This window comes from Chionomys nivalis, chromosome 24, assembly GCF_950005125.1.
Source record: "Chionomys nivalis chromosome 24, mChiNiv1.1, whole genome shotgun sequence".
NCBI classification, from domain to species: domain Eukaryota; kingdom Metazoa; phylum Chordata; class Mammalia; order Rodentia; family Cricetidae; genus Chionomys; species Chionomys nivalis.
In genome coordinates, this window is record NC_080109.1 from 16,453,970 (window position 1) to 16,468,321 (window position 14,352).

Consider the following 14,352-nt stretch of genomic DNA (forward strand, 5'->3'; position numbering starts at 1 on the left):
CTAACAATGTCTATTCTATTTCCCTTTACAGTGAGCTTCATGTAGCCTCCCTTGGCCTCTCCTTGTTACTTAGCTTCTCTGGCTCTGAGGGTTGTAGCATTTAATTTACAGCTAATACTCATTTATGAGTGAGTACATATCACGTTTGTCTTTCAGGGTCTGGGTTACCTCACTCAGGAATTCTTTTCTAGTTCCATCCATTTACCAGAAAGTTTCTTGATGTTATTGCTTTTAACAGCTGAGTACTACCCTTTTGTATAAATGTACAACATTTTCTTTATCAATTTTTCAGATGAGGGCCATCTAGGTTGTTACCAGTTTCTGGCTATTGTTGGCACTGTCAACAATGGGCTGGATCCTTCCACATTACTCATCAATCAAGAAAATGCATCACAGTCTCGCCTACTGGCCAATCCGAAGAGGGCATTTTCTCTGCTGAGGTTCCCACTTCCCAAATACTCTAACTTGTATTAGGTTGACCCAAAACTGCCTAGTACAAATTGTAACAACACCGCATAGCTTTCCTCAACTCTTAAACAGTTCAGAAAGGATCCAGATGCTCCTCTATAGTACACAGGAGATAAAAGGTCAAGAGTTGTTGCTCAGTGGCAAAGGAATTACTGGGATGGATCCAAGTACCCATAAAGCTGACGTCAACTGAAATTTTTGCTGGTAAGCCAACCAGAAATGACAGCCATCAGAACACCTGTTGATGATACAAGGTTGAATTAGCTGCACACATTCATCAGACTGTCATAGTCTGATTTTATCAATGAGCCCAAATATGATATCAAACCAGCAACTCTTAGAAATAAAACACACAAGCAAGGACTATTTGCTACAGTAACAAATCTCCCAACTCTCTTGCATAAACCCTTATCTTAAAAAGAAGGAAAAGCCTAACAGAGTAAAACCTCACAATGACCGAAAGAAGAAAATTAAGGGCTCTGATTTTCAAGGAGAATGTTAGCAGTAAGCCCTATTCCTGGGCCTTAATATAGATGTGAAAATGGGCCAATGTGCTCCAATTATGGAGCATTCCAGATTTCATGACAACTAAACTATGTAGTATCCCATTATTACTACACCCTGTGGTTCTGAGTGGATCCCTCTTGCTACATTCTAATTAGTGAGTAGAGTAAAGGATATGGAGATTGGGTGTTTATGAAAGCTAACACCCCAGTTCCAGTACTGAAGATTTTTTAAAGGTAGATTCCTGTGTGTACTTATATGACTAAAAGAGGTGCCAGGCAGGTTCTAAGACCGATGACGAACTTCTTTGGTCTTTGAAGAGCATACACATTGGGCCACGCTTTTGTTGTGCATGTATTTACTATCCATGGCTTTGAAAACAAATTCTTCGTTTTACCAAAGGAATGAAAATTTACAAAAATTTCCTCCCAGTCTAGGTTAAAAACCTTGCCGTACCGGAGCCGCTCTCCTCGCGGTATCATCCAAGGGGACCCCCGCAGACACAACTTCAACCTGAGCCACACTCTCAGCATCACCCGCCCGTGACGCCACCGGAAATGCCTGTTTGTGACACTCAAAGGACCGCCCTCTCGCGCTGGGCGCCGGAAGCCAAGCCGACGCGGATGTGCGCCCGCTTCCGGGCCCGGACGCCATTTTCAGCGGTTGAGTTTTTGCTGAGACTCGAGTGGTCGTCCGGGACAATGAGCTACGACTACCACCAGAGCTGGAGCCGCGACGCGGGGCCGCGGGGGTCCGGCCCGGGCTCTGGCGGCGGCGGCGGCGGAGGGAGCCGGGGCCCGGGCGGCGGAGGAGGCGGAGGTGGCCGCGGGGGTCGGGGACGGCATCCCGGACACCTGAAGGGTCGCGAGATCGGCCTCTGGTACGCCAGGAAGCAGACGCAGAAGAACAAGGAGGCCGAGAGGCAGGAGGTATGGAGGGCGAGCGGGACGCGCCGGCGTTGGCGTTACCGAGCCTGTGGTAACGGGGTGCGCGTCCTAACGCAAGCCATCCCTGCTGCAGCCCCGGTGCATGCTCTGCTTGCGGATTTGAGAACTGGAGGTGAATGCCTAATTCAGATTCCAGCCCAAGCAGACTTTTTTTTAGGAATGTCATCTTTTCCTTTAGAAAACTTATTGCCACTTTTAAGTTCTTTGTCTGGAGTAGCCAACGAAAGCAGTAACACCCTATCACAAATAGTTTAGCTAATAGTTTTAGCATTAAAGTGAATCACTTGCTCGACTCTTTCCTTTCTCCCTTTCGTTTCTGCATCTGAATTTTTTGTTGAGTAGTAGCTCCTCTTGAAGACGGAAACTTACCGTGCCTGCAAGGAAGACTCTATAGGGCAGTATAATCTCATCAGGGGATTGGCAGTTTGATTTGTATCGTGAAGATCTGTAGTATATGAAACATGATGCTTTTTGAAATGACCCATTCTAATGAAAAATAAATCATTGCCCCAAAGCTTTCGGGATGACATTTTTTTGGTGACTTAATGAAAAGCACCTTTTATAATACGTGGGAAATGTAATTCAAACACAGACCAGGTTTTTTCATTTTCTCCTTAACCACCTCCTTTTCAAAGGCGCATTTGCAGCTTTTAAAATTTATCTTGATACTTGATTACCTTCTTCATTTTGAAAATACATGCTTTAGTGACCTTGCTTCATACCTGGCTTTAGAATGCTGATTTGGGGGTGCTGAAGCCCTTTCCATTGTAATAGGGGGAAGGAAACAACATAAACAAGTAAGTTAAATAAGTGAAAGTTATTTTTCTTCGTGCATACAAAGGGTGCGCGTAACTTGTGCACTGGATATTAGTGGTGTATAGCGCAGGCTGACCTAAGTGCTGGGATTTCGTGTGTGTACGCCTCAGGGCTGGGCTTTTATTAGCGGAACCCTTGACTCCCAAGTCCATCCGCAAAGTTCCATTTGCCGGTGCCATTTATTCACTTGCCAGATGGAGATGAACATTGACTTTTCTTTTTCATTTTGCCAAATCTGTTAGCTCTGCTCTTTTGCTTATCTCTACAGCACTTACGGACCTGACCAGTATTTTGTTTTCTTTCCATAGCCTCTGAACTACTCATTGAATTATAGAGCCTCCCCCCACCCATGATGGTCTCAGAAAAGGGATTTTTGGAGCATTTTATTCTTTACTTTCCCATCTTGTTCTCTAAGCCATGCTCTTGTGTCTCATGCTCGCTGGCATTTTCTGGGAATCGTGGGAATCTGGGTTTAACGTACCTCCGTGAGTTGATGGTTCTGAGCTCAAGCCCTGAATCTGGTATAATTCTGCTCTTCATTAAGTTTTATACTGTTTTATTCTCTAAAATACGTCATGGGATTATCTTTGTGTTTTTCAGTTGTGTAATTTTCCCTTTCACCACTCAGCTTGTTATGGTTGTATCCTAGAATTTCCATTTCTTTACATTAAAAAAAGCCTGTACTTAAAAATGTATTCCACTGCAGCCTCGTTGTTCCTTCAACGTCTATGCATAGGAAACTCAATTTTTCTGAGCTGGTATCTTAGTCACTATGTTCATAATATAGCATACCTGATTTACAGAGATAAGTGTGTTGGGGGACTTAGAAGACAAGGTTATTATATAGAGAATATGGACTATCTATTCAAATGGGAGAATTTTAAAAGATAGAGTTTGATGGTGTAAGGCATACAGCGAGGATTTCAGGATGGCTCTGATAGCCTAGAGCAGTCGTTCTCAGCCTTCCTAATGCTTCGACCCTGTAATGCCATTTCTCATGTTGTGGGAACCCCCAAACTATAAAATTATTTTTGTTGCTACTTCATGACTAATTTTGCTACTGTTGTGAATCATAATGTAAATATCTTTTCTGATGGTCTTGGGTGACTCCTGTGAAAGGGCCTTTGGACCCCAAGAATCAGAACCCACTGGTTGAGAACCACTGACCTAGGAAATCTTTGACTAGAGTTAGCATTCCCATGGATACTTTTGAAGTGAGGGTTCACAATGAAAAGAACACCTAGTTTCTGAAGTTCACAGATTTTACTTCTCAAACTTGAATATGTGTGGGATTCACCTGGTACCTTGTCAATGTCTGACTGAGACCGGGCTTGAGAGAGTCTCCTTTGCTAACAGGCTTCGAAATGATGCTGTGCTACTGTCTGTAAAAGGTGCAGAAGGAGGCTGGAAAAGAAGATCAAAGGTGGACTAGCCAGAGGTGGGAAGAAGAGTGTATAAGGTGGTAGTGGCAGGCAGTGCATGGCTGTCATAAAGATGTTGATAAAAGCAGCTATGGAGACGGGTCAGTAGAACACTGCAGTGGGTGTCGAGAAATGGAAGGGTGAGGAAATGGAGCATTTGGCAGCAGCTTTGTTGGGAAGAAAGAAAACTAGACCATAGGGCAGAGAAATTGAAGGAATTCTTTTACTTTGTATCTTGGTGAAGAGATTGGGCATTAGTGACCACTTATTTTCTGTTTGGGACTGAGAGCATGAGACCAGCATGCCTTTCTCGGTGGCCATCTTTAGAGCTGATTTAGGAGACATGTGTAAACTAAGAGGTCTAGAAGGGCACATAAATGTTGCCATGAATCTGACTTAGGGAGTGAGATTAGGTTAGAGAGTAAGCGTGGATCACCAACTTTCTTATATGTATTTGAATATAACATTACTTTACCTTTATCTTTTCATTTTAGATGTAATTTTATGCATGTTTACATTAACAGATAACAATTTTCTTTTTTACAAAACAGAGAGCTGTGGTACACATGGATGAACGACGAGAAGAGCAAATTGTGCAGCTGTTGAATTCCGTCCAAGCTAAGAATGATAAAGATTCAGAAGCACAGATATCCTGGTTTGCTCCTGAGGATCATGGGTAAATAGAAAATATTCTCATAAAGAATATCGAAAAGGGGGGGCTGGAGAGATGGCTCTGTGGTTAAGAGCATTGCCTGCTCTTCCAAAGGTCCTGAGTTCAATTCCCAGCAACCACATGGTGGCTCACAACCATCTGTAATGAGGTCTGGTGCCCTCTTCTGGCCTTCAGGCATACACACAGGAAGAATATTGTATACATAATAAATAAATAAATATTTTAAAAAAACTGGGAGTGTAATCAGGCGGTGGTGGTACACTCCTTTTAAAAAAAAAAAGAATATCGAAAAGGGAAAGTTTTGTTGTAGCATTGACTAGACAAAACGCAAACAAAAAAAGACAAGACTTCCATTTTTAGTCTTTTCAGAAGTCAGAGTTAGTTTTCAAAAATCTTTTTAAGTGTGGTGCAAATAGATTTGAAGAAAGAAAAATGCATTTTATTTTTTTGAGACAGGATTTCTCTGTGGCCCTGGCTGTCCTGGAACTCAGGCTTGAACGCAGAGATCATCTGCCTCTTCCTACTGAGTGCTGGGATTAAAGGTGTGTGCCACCACACTTGACTCTAAGAAAGAGAAATTTTAGATAGTGTGTTCCCTAAGTGTCAAGAGTGTTCACTCCGTGTGAGATATTGACTATTACTTGTGTTACCTGCCTATCATCTTCTCTTTCCAGAAGTCTTCTGTGGGGCAGGTCTACATAAAGTTAAATTGCTGCTGTTTCAGAAGGCTGCAAAAGCCATGTTGTTTGTTGGAAAAAATTAGAAGTTTTTGGAGACTATGTAATGTAGCTTCCCATTTAGATCTCAGGAAGAACAGCAGCAGAAAAAGAAGTTGTCAAATAAACCAAGTCCTTGAAAAATCAAGAGAAGCAAAACAGTAGAAAGGGCCGCAAAGGATGAATGGCTGTTGTGTGGATTTTAATTTCTCAAATACCACAGGGAATTAATTATCTGTGATAATCCATGTAAAAATAGGGAAAAGTCTGAATGTGCTGTAAGAATCTAAGCGTAGTTCATAACTGCATTGTATTTCTTTCAGTGTTGGAGATTTTGAAGTATTTGGAGAATATAGTGCTTTGTTTTGTTCCAGTCCCTGAGTAGCTCTTCATCTGGTCCTTCTGCTCTTTATTCTGTGGTTATAGGTATGGTACTGAAGTGTCTTCGGAGAAAAAAAATAACTCAGAGAAGAAATTAGACAACCAGGAAAAGAAATCGCTGAACCAAGAAAAAAAGACTTTTAGGATCACAGACAAATCATACATTGACCGAGATTCTGAGTACTTACTGCAAGAAAATGAGCCAAATGGAGGCTTAGACCAGCAATTATTAGAAGATTTACAAAAGAAAAAATCTGACCCTCGGTATATAGAGATGCAGGTAATGGGAAGCAAGCGGTGAGAAGTCAGTCATTTTCCCTACCTTGGGAGAAGTGGGCTTATGGTCGAAGGTTAGTGCCTGGTATGGTTGAGTGCGATTCCTCAATAAGACACCTCCCTCTATGAGCAGACTTTGTTGGGTGGCAGAGAAAAGGTGGGTGAAAATTCTCTACAACCTATGCTGTATCATATTTACACAGATGCATATGGGTTGAGAAGAATTGCTTGAGATTGCTAATGCCTTTGGGAACACAGTTTTTTAGGCCAGTCTAGTAAGAAATTGTGAATCCAACCAGATTGTCAGAATTATGAAGTTTCTTCCAGCTCAGGACTCCTCCTTTTACAGATGATAAATTTTAAAATTTCCAAAGCTAGATGATCCATCTTTTGTTTGCCAGCATTTAAGTGTGCTGCTGCAACAAGGGCTGAAGTTGTACAGATTATTGTGTCGACAATCTGTTTAAAGTCCCCTTCAATCCAAACGTAAAATTGTATAATTAGTGGATGTTCTAGATGTATATGTGATAAAATATTCAAATGTGCACACATACGTATTTAGAGGAATATCAAGGTTATTTTGGGATCCATATCTTATAAGTACGTATTGCTATTTTTGAGAAGGCACACTATCCAATCTGTGAGAAAGTATTAACCCATTGGCTGCGTTGATAGAGGTTGAATTTCCTACTAGAATAAGATAAGCTGAGGTTGGCCAGGGTCTAAATTGTGTAGCTGTTTGATGCCCATTATTTGGAGCAATTTGATTTGGACACTGGTGAGACTTAAGAAGTGAATTATTTCAGAATCATTTGGCCAAGAGAACTTTTACATTATGAACAAAGAATTAATTACTGTCTCTCTTTGCTTTGTATAAGATGCAAAATTCAGATGGGTGACTGTTCTAGCCTCAAAAAAATGAATCTTCCTCTTTCTCAGTTACTAGTAAATGTTTGATTTCTATTAGAAAATTAACTATATTTAAAATTCAGCTTTTTTGTTTGTATGTGTATGTGTGCATATGGAGGCCCCGAAGTATCAGTCCTTAGAATCACCCACCTTGGGTGTTTAGTTTGTTTTTTGAGAGAGGGTCTCTGTAATGCTCACAGAGATCTGCCTGCCTCTGGCTTTCCAGTGCTCGGATTAAAGGTGTGCACCACCATGTGTGGTGTCATCTTGGCCTTTTTGGAAAAGGGTCTCCCAGTCTTTTGGAATTCGTTAAGTAAGCTAGGTTGGTTGGCCAGCAAGCGCAGTGATCTGCCTGTTCTTGCTTCCCTAATGTTAGCAAGCTACACCTAGCTCTTGTTCCAAATGTTGCTTTTGGGGAATAAACTTAGTCTTCATGATGGCAAGGCAAGCAAGCACTTTATTGATATTGGAGTTATCTCTCTATTTCTAAAAATGTTCTGAAGACTTATTACTTGAGAGAGAGACAAGACTCTGTGTGTGTGTGTATAGGCAGCTGCAGTGGCGAATGTGCTTGTGAGTGCAGGTGCCCATGGAGGCTAAAAGAGGGCATTGTATTCTCTTGAGCTGAAGTGACTGGTAGCTGCTGATCAACACATGGGTGCTTGAAACTCAATTCAGGTCCTCTGGAAGAACAGAAAACTTTCTTAATGGGTGAGCAAAACCTTACCTCCCAAAACCACTTTAATCATTCTTGCATTCTTGATAATACACACTGTGTTTCTCTCTCTCTCTCTCTCTCTTTCTCTCTCTCTCTCTCTCTCTCTCTCTCTCTCTCTCTCTGTGTGTGTGTGTGTGTGTGTGTGTGTAGGTATGTACTTGTGGAGGACAGATGTTGATGGATGTAGGGTACATTCTGCCTTAATTTCTGAGACAGGGTCTCTGAAGCTCATTACAGAAAAGAATTGACCATTGTAGTTTAAAGGCCGTGTAATAGTTTGTACATTAAGGTGACTGCATTTGATGTCATTGTGTATTAGGATTTTTTGATATTATGAAACAATTTTTAAATAACTTAAAAGTTGTAAAAGAAAAAAATTTTTTAAAAGATTGTAAAAGAAAAAATGAAGATACATGTAATGATTTTTGTAACTTTTAACCCTAAATCCATCACATTGACTGTCTTATTTACGGTTTCGAGAAAAATAACCTTACCACAAACAAGTGTGGTAATAATGTCCTTGATTACCTAGAATAGTTCCAATTTTTAATTTTCATGTATTAATACTTGTTTTTAAATTAAAAGTTATTTTGTTTTTCATTAAGACAGATGTTAAAACTGCCTTGTTTCTATGCTGCTGAGGATTGTTTTCATGACACAGGATGGAGCTAATTGAATATAAATTCTAATACTTATTAGTATGGGTCCAGGGTTCCAGAATAGCTTTAAACATTCTCAAGAAAGTTCACATCAGTCAAATAATTTGCTCTCTTTATATAACATTTGTTATCTACCAAATTGTAAATTTGGTAAGAAGCTGTGTGAGTCAAAAACTGTTACTTATATACATATATGTGTGTGTATAAAGATTTATGAAAGAGCTCTGTGAAATAAAACCCATGAGGTGTTGATGCCCAGAAATTGACTAATAAGAATTTTAGTATTGAAATGATAAACTAAATTTTCTATAATTGTCGGATCTGCTCCAGTGCCTATTGCATAGTAAATGGTGTATGAATGAATAGGGAAAGGAATGATGTAGAAACCAAATCTATGCTGATTATCTAGAATAAAAATAGAATAAAGTAATAGAAGAATTTAGAGGTTGTTACTGTATTACCAGGTGATGGGTCACTTGGCATTCTCTAACCTAGAAGAACACACTTCTAGTAAGCGTCTTGTAGTTAATTCTGTTTGTGCACTATGACATAGTGAAAAATTCTTTGTCTAACACATTTATCTATGATCTATTCTGATTATAATTTGATGATGTTTATTCTGAGAATGGTTTTTGTTTAAATTTCAGCATTTCAGAAAAAAACTGCCTTCATATGGAATGCAAAAGGTAAAAATGCTTTGTGCTCTTTGATTTTCCCGAAAGTTTAACATATTTTTTAATAGAAGGTCCACATTGTGAAGAAACCAAAGTTAGTGAACCTTTTCTTATAGGGATGTTAACTGAATGCTTTAGAGTTTGTAAAAATATATGAAGCAGTTTTCTGATATTTTTGTCCAAAGACTTAAATTAAATTCTAAAAGTAGAATTTCCATGTGTGTCTCTGAAAGATTTTGTTCCTCTTAACTCAAGATCACGCTCTTGAATTAAAATTAAGGAACTACAAGAATAGTGTTATTGATGGATGGGTCCCATTCATCACACACTCCCTATATAGAATAACATAGTCCTTTATCTGGCTCTGTCCTCCCAATCTTAGTGATTTTTTTCTTTTTCTTTGCTTTTCATAGCACTTATTACACCTGACATCTGTGTGTTCCCTTCCTAGTCTAATGTAAGTTCTTGAGGTCAGGGTCTGTTTCGTTTGTTCTGTATCTTAACTTGGAACAACACTTGCTGATACATTGGCAACCAGAAGCTATCTGTTGAATGAGTGAGTTACATTCCACTTCAGTGTTTGGGGTATTTAGGTAGCACAAGCCTGAAATGTTCACATCCTTATTAATGGTGTTCTATTTTCATAGAAGCTGTACATGTTCTCCCACATAGTTGGAGTCATCTCTAGGTTACCACAGCACCTCTAGTAATGTATGGAAGTGCTGTGTAGTTTTTTGTGGTTTTTTTGTTTTTTGTTTTTTTTTTTGTTTTTTTTGGTTTTTCGAGACAGGGTTTCTCTGTGGTTTTGGAGCCTGTCCTGGAACTCGCTCTTGTAGACCAGGCTGGTCTCGAACCCACAGAGATCCGCCTGCCTCTGCCTCCCGAGTGCTGGGATTAAAGGCGTGCGCCACCACCGCTCAGCGGAAGTGCTGTGTAGTTGAGTACTGTATTGTTTAGGGAGTTATGGCAAGTTCAGTGTAGGTGTAATTGTTGTTCAAAAACTTTTTATCTGCACTTTAGTTCTCCATGTATAGAAGCCATGGATGGATTTTGAGGATCAAATGTTTACCACCTGTTTTAGTGTTTAAACTTGAAATGATAACACATTGTTAGAATAGATAGGAAAAATTTAAATGTAAATGTAAGTTTTATATTAAAATACATAACTTTTTTTTTTTTGGTTTCTCTGTAGCTTTGGAGCCTGTCCTAGAACTAACTCTTTTGGACCAGGCTGGCCTTGAACTCACAGAGATCTGCCTGAGGGCTGGGTTAAAGGCGCAGGGCAAAAATACATAACATTCTTGAAGCAGCAGGGTGATTGTTTTGTTAATATAGTGAATTGTTAGTATGAACATTATTAGTGTGTATCTAAAAGTTTTAAGATATCTTTTCCTCTAAGATTTATATGTGTAATTTACTATATAATTAGTCTTTATTTACCTTTAGTTGGAAAGAACTTGAAATATTTTTTCAGATTGAAGTTAGTAAGTGTTCTTCACTTATTTTCTCTTTTGAACTAGGAGCTGGTAAATTTAGTCAATAGCCATCAGGTAACAGTAATAAGTGGTGAAACTGGCTGTGGCAAAACCACACAGGTTACGCAGTTCATCTTGGATGACTACATTGAAAGAGGAAAAGGGTCTGCCTGCAGAATAGTGTGTACTCAGCCGAGAAGAATTAGTGCCATTTCAGTAAGTAAACTGTCACTCACTTGTGAAAATTCTTTCTCTCCTCTCCAAGGAATTTTGATTGAACCTAACTGGTTTTTAAGATTTGCGGTGATTCTCTATTATACGTAGGAATTGTCCCTATGAGAGCAAATGCTTAATTGGCAAATATTTGATAGTACCTGAAAAGTGGATAATGTCTCCTCCATCAATAGTAGATGCTTGCACACTCAGGAACTAATTAGTTCCAGTACAAATCTAAAAACTGAAAAGCCAATAAAATGTTTATAGAATTGACGAGAAGCTGTAGTCTTTTTCGTGGGCTTCTGTAACTTCTGCCACTAGACTTACTGAGTGTTCTTTCAGTAATCTGTCCTTTAGTGTTTGAGTACAGGAATAATAGTGACCTTTGAAGCCTTGGTTAGTATTTGAAGCTGTATTTCTGTAGACCCTGAGTTTTGAATGAAGCTCCTCAGAGGAAGCATATGAGGGTAAAAGTAAGATATTGTTTCAGATGTCTCCTTTTGCTGTAGTGGTTTAGAACAGATAATCTGTTAGCCTACCATTGTAAGGAGTGAAAGAGTCACCAATGATTATAACTAAATTTCATTTTCCATTTTGATTTGATATTTGTATTTGCCTTCGAAAACAGGCAGCCAAGGAGTTAGACACCAGTCTCTGCTACACATAAATAGAAGAATAGATGAGAAATTATCAGTATGTACTTAATTTCAAATTGCAGTTTTCAAGTTTGGACTATGGTCTCTACTGCAGAAAAGTCAAAAAGAGTAATTAGTCAGAGAGTCTCATGGAAAGATGTTGTGGAAATAATGATGAAATAAGAAAGAATTTAGTCTTGAAGGTCTTTATTAGGATAAATGAGAAACAAAAGAAGCTGGTATTGTTCCATCCTCAAAGAAAACACCACATAGTTTTAGGTAACTCAGACATCAGGTGAGTGTTTAGTTTCTAACCTCATTTGAAAATCAACTACTTTTTAAAACTTCAGATTGTCATGACAGTTAAGTGCGTTTTTCTAAAGGAATTTGTATTTTATTTACAACTGTGTTTCAAATTAAAGGTTGCTGAGCGAGTAGCTGCAGAAAGGGCAGAGTCTTGCGGCAATGGTAATAGTACTGGATACCAGATTCGTCTCCAAAGGTAAACAGTGTTCACTTTGGTTCACTTTTTGTATGCAGGTAGATTTTCCCCCCTCTTATGTTGATTCTTGTTTTTAGAATTAACATATATTTTACATACTTTAAATTATGTTTATTTGTTTTTTTTTAATTTTTTAAATTATGTTTATTTGTGTGTGCGTGCATGTGTGTATGTATGTGCATTCCTTTAATCCTAGCACTCGGGAAGAAGAGGCAGGTGGATCTCTGTGAGTTCGAGGCCAGCCTGGTCTGCAAGGGTTAGTTCCAGGACAGGCTCCAAAGCTACAGAGAAAGCCTGTCTCGAAAACCAAAAATACCAAAAATTACAAAAGCAAAAATGTGCTTTCCCATTATAGACTGACTGAAAATGAGTTTTAGTAGCCGATCATTATTCCTGTTAAATGGGTGTTGTGTACCTGTTGATCCCACTTGTCTACATGATAGATTCTATTTAATGATATTTGTGTCATTAACTTCATTATCTATTTCTGCTAAGTTTGAGCTCCTTTTTTAGAGCTCAGGTCGATCTGTTCAAGTGAACAGATTTCTATTTACCAAACTAGACTCTTAGGTGATCCATAAATTCATTCAATCTTTGATTGTTAAAGGTTGCACCTGTAAAACAAATAATTTTAGTGTCAAAGTAAACTTAAGGGTAGTATTTCTCATTACTTCATTGTGGTTCATGCTATTATAATTAAAAGCTAAGTATAAAGATTTCTCAAACTTTTGTGGAAGTCAGTACTTCCTTAGAAAAGAAAACCAAGAATTAATAATGTGTATCTTCATTTACAGTCGGTTGCCAAGGAAACAAGGTTCTATCTTATACTGCACAACAGGAATCATTCTTCAGTGGCTCCAGTCAGACTCGTGAGTATGTTTCAGTAAAGAAGTAAAAAACATAGCATAGAGCTGAGTATGCTAGCTTATGCTTTTGACCCTGGGCTTGAGAGACAACTCAGAAATTCAAGTCCAGCCTTGGCTACATGAGACACGCACCCCTCCCCAAAGTTATATAAACACCAACACTTCACAGATGTCCAGAGACGTAATTATTAAACAGGACTGTGTTGTTAAAAATGGTTTTCAGTTTTAAACTGAGTTACAAATTTCACATTTGTCTTCTAGGCGTTTGTCCAGTGTTAGCCATATTGTACTTGATGAAATTCATGAACGGAATCTACAGTCAGATGTTCTAATGACTGTCATTAAAGATCTTCTCAATTTTCGATCTGACCTGAAAGTAATATTGATGAGTGCAACACTGAATGCTGAGAAATTTTCAGAATATTTTGGTGAGTAAAATTTGATAATTATACTAGAAAAGGTATCACAAAACAAGTAAATAAACTTCAAAACAACAGCAACAAAATATATACAGTACTAAATGTAATAAAATCGAGTGTCTACTAATTTATTGTATTTTAACTGTATGCTCTAGTTTCCTAGATAAAAGACCCATGCCTGCTGTTTTAAGTGGTAGCATCCCTTCTCTCCCACTCTGAAGATAGCTAGTTTCTTGGTGCTGCCGCCAGACAGTGATGTGGCATCACTGAAATCAAACCACAGGAATGAACATTTTTATGGCCTCTCTCTTTGTGTGCATGCAGATCTTCTGTAGCATTTATGTTGTGTCACAGGCTTGGCTGACAGTTTGCTAGTGTCAGTGCTCACTTAGAGAGCGATTTCAGTGTGCCATGTAGTAGTGAGCTACGTTTTCACTGTTTCTTGGGAAATCTTACGGTAGGTACTAGTATTGCTTCAGTTTTGCAAATGACAGTGCAGCTTCAACTGTTAAGTGACTTATCCAAGGTTGCATAATTAACAGGGATTGCCATTTCATAGTTAACAGAGACTCAGAAGCTAGATCTGACTGCTTGGGAAAGTACATTGTGTAGAATTATTCCTCATTGTCTTTCTCATAACAGTAACAAATACTTGGGGGAAGGACAAGAAATTGAAATGGTAGTATCAATTCAGTTGTTTTCAGTCTTTAAGAATGCCTATAGAATATATCCCAGCTCACACTTCATAACATGCTCTAGCTGGGGAAGGTCTTGTCTTTCTGGTTGTTAATGAGGCACCTGGACTTGATAGGAATAACTCGGTTTTATGCGGGTGAGATGCAGAGCAGGGACAGCTCAGGCCTTCTGACCTCTCCTGCTTCTCAGTGTTTGTTTATTGTGTACTTGAGTTGCTTGTTCTGAGAGACAAATAGGATTTTAACGGCAGAGATAATCTGTTAGTGACCTTAGGAAACATTTCAGTATTTGATTAGTTCCTGCTTTAACTTTCTATCAACACCCATTCTGGCTGCCACAGAGAACAATGCTTTTTATCTTGTCAGTTTAACTAAGACTCAT

The 14,352-nt window shown here is 38.9% G+C and overlaps 1 protein-coding gene across 2 annotated transcripts in view; it reads left to right on the forward strand.

The window, feature by feature from the left end:
• The first annotated feature begins 1,622 nt into the window (after nt 1–1,622).
• The window catches only part of Dhx36 (DEAH-box helicase 36), a 32,556-nt gene continuing 19,826 nt past the window's right edge, over nt 1,623–14,352 (forward strand). For both annotated transcript variants that reach the window (XR_009056275.1, XM_057756880.1), the window contains exons 1-8: nt 1,623–1,901; nt 4,708–4,832; nt 5,972–6,206; nt 9,136–9,174; nt 10,683–10,853; nt 11,911–11,990; nt 12,785–12,859; nt 13,118–13,284. Coding sequence is in view for 1 of the 2 variants with exons in the window: in XM_057756880.1 (XP_057612863.1) it covers nt 1,674–1,901; nt 4,708–4,832; nt 5,972–6,206; nt 9,136–9,174; nt 10,683–10,853; nt 11,911–11,990; nt 12,785–12,859; nt 13,118–13,284 (1,120 nt within the window). In the remaining variant the exon portion in view is untranslated. The remainder of the gene's footprint in view (nt 1,902–4,707; nt 4,833–5,971; nt 6,207–9,135; nt 9,175–10,682; nt 10,854–11,910; nt 11,991–12,784; nt 12,860–13,117; nt 13,285–14,352) is intronic.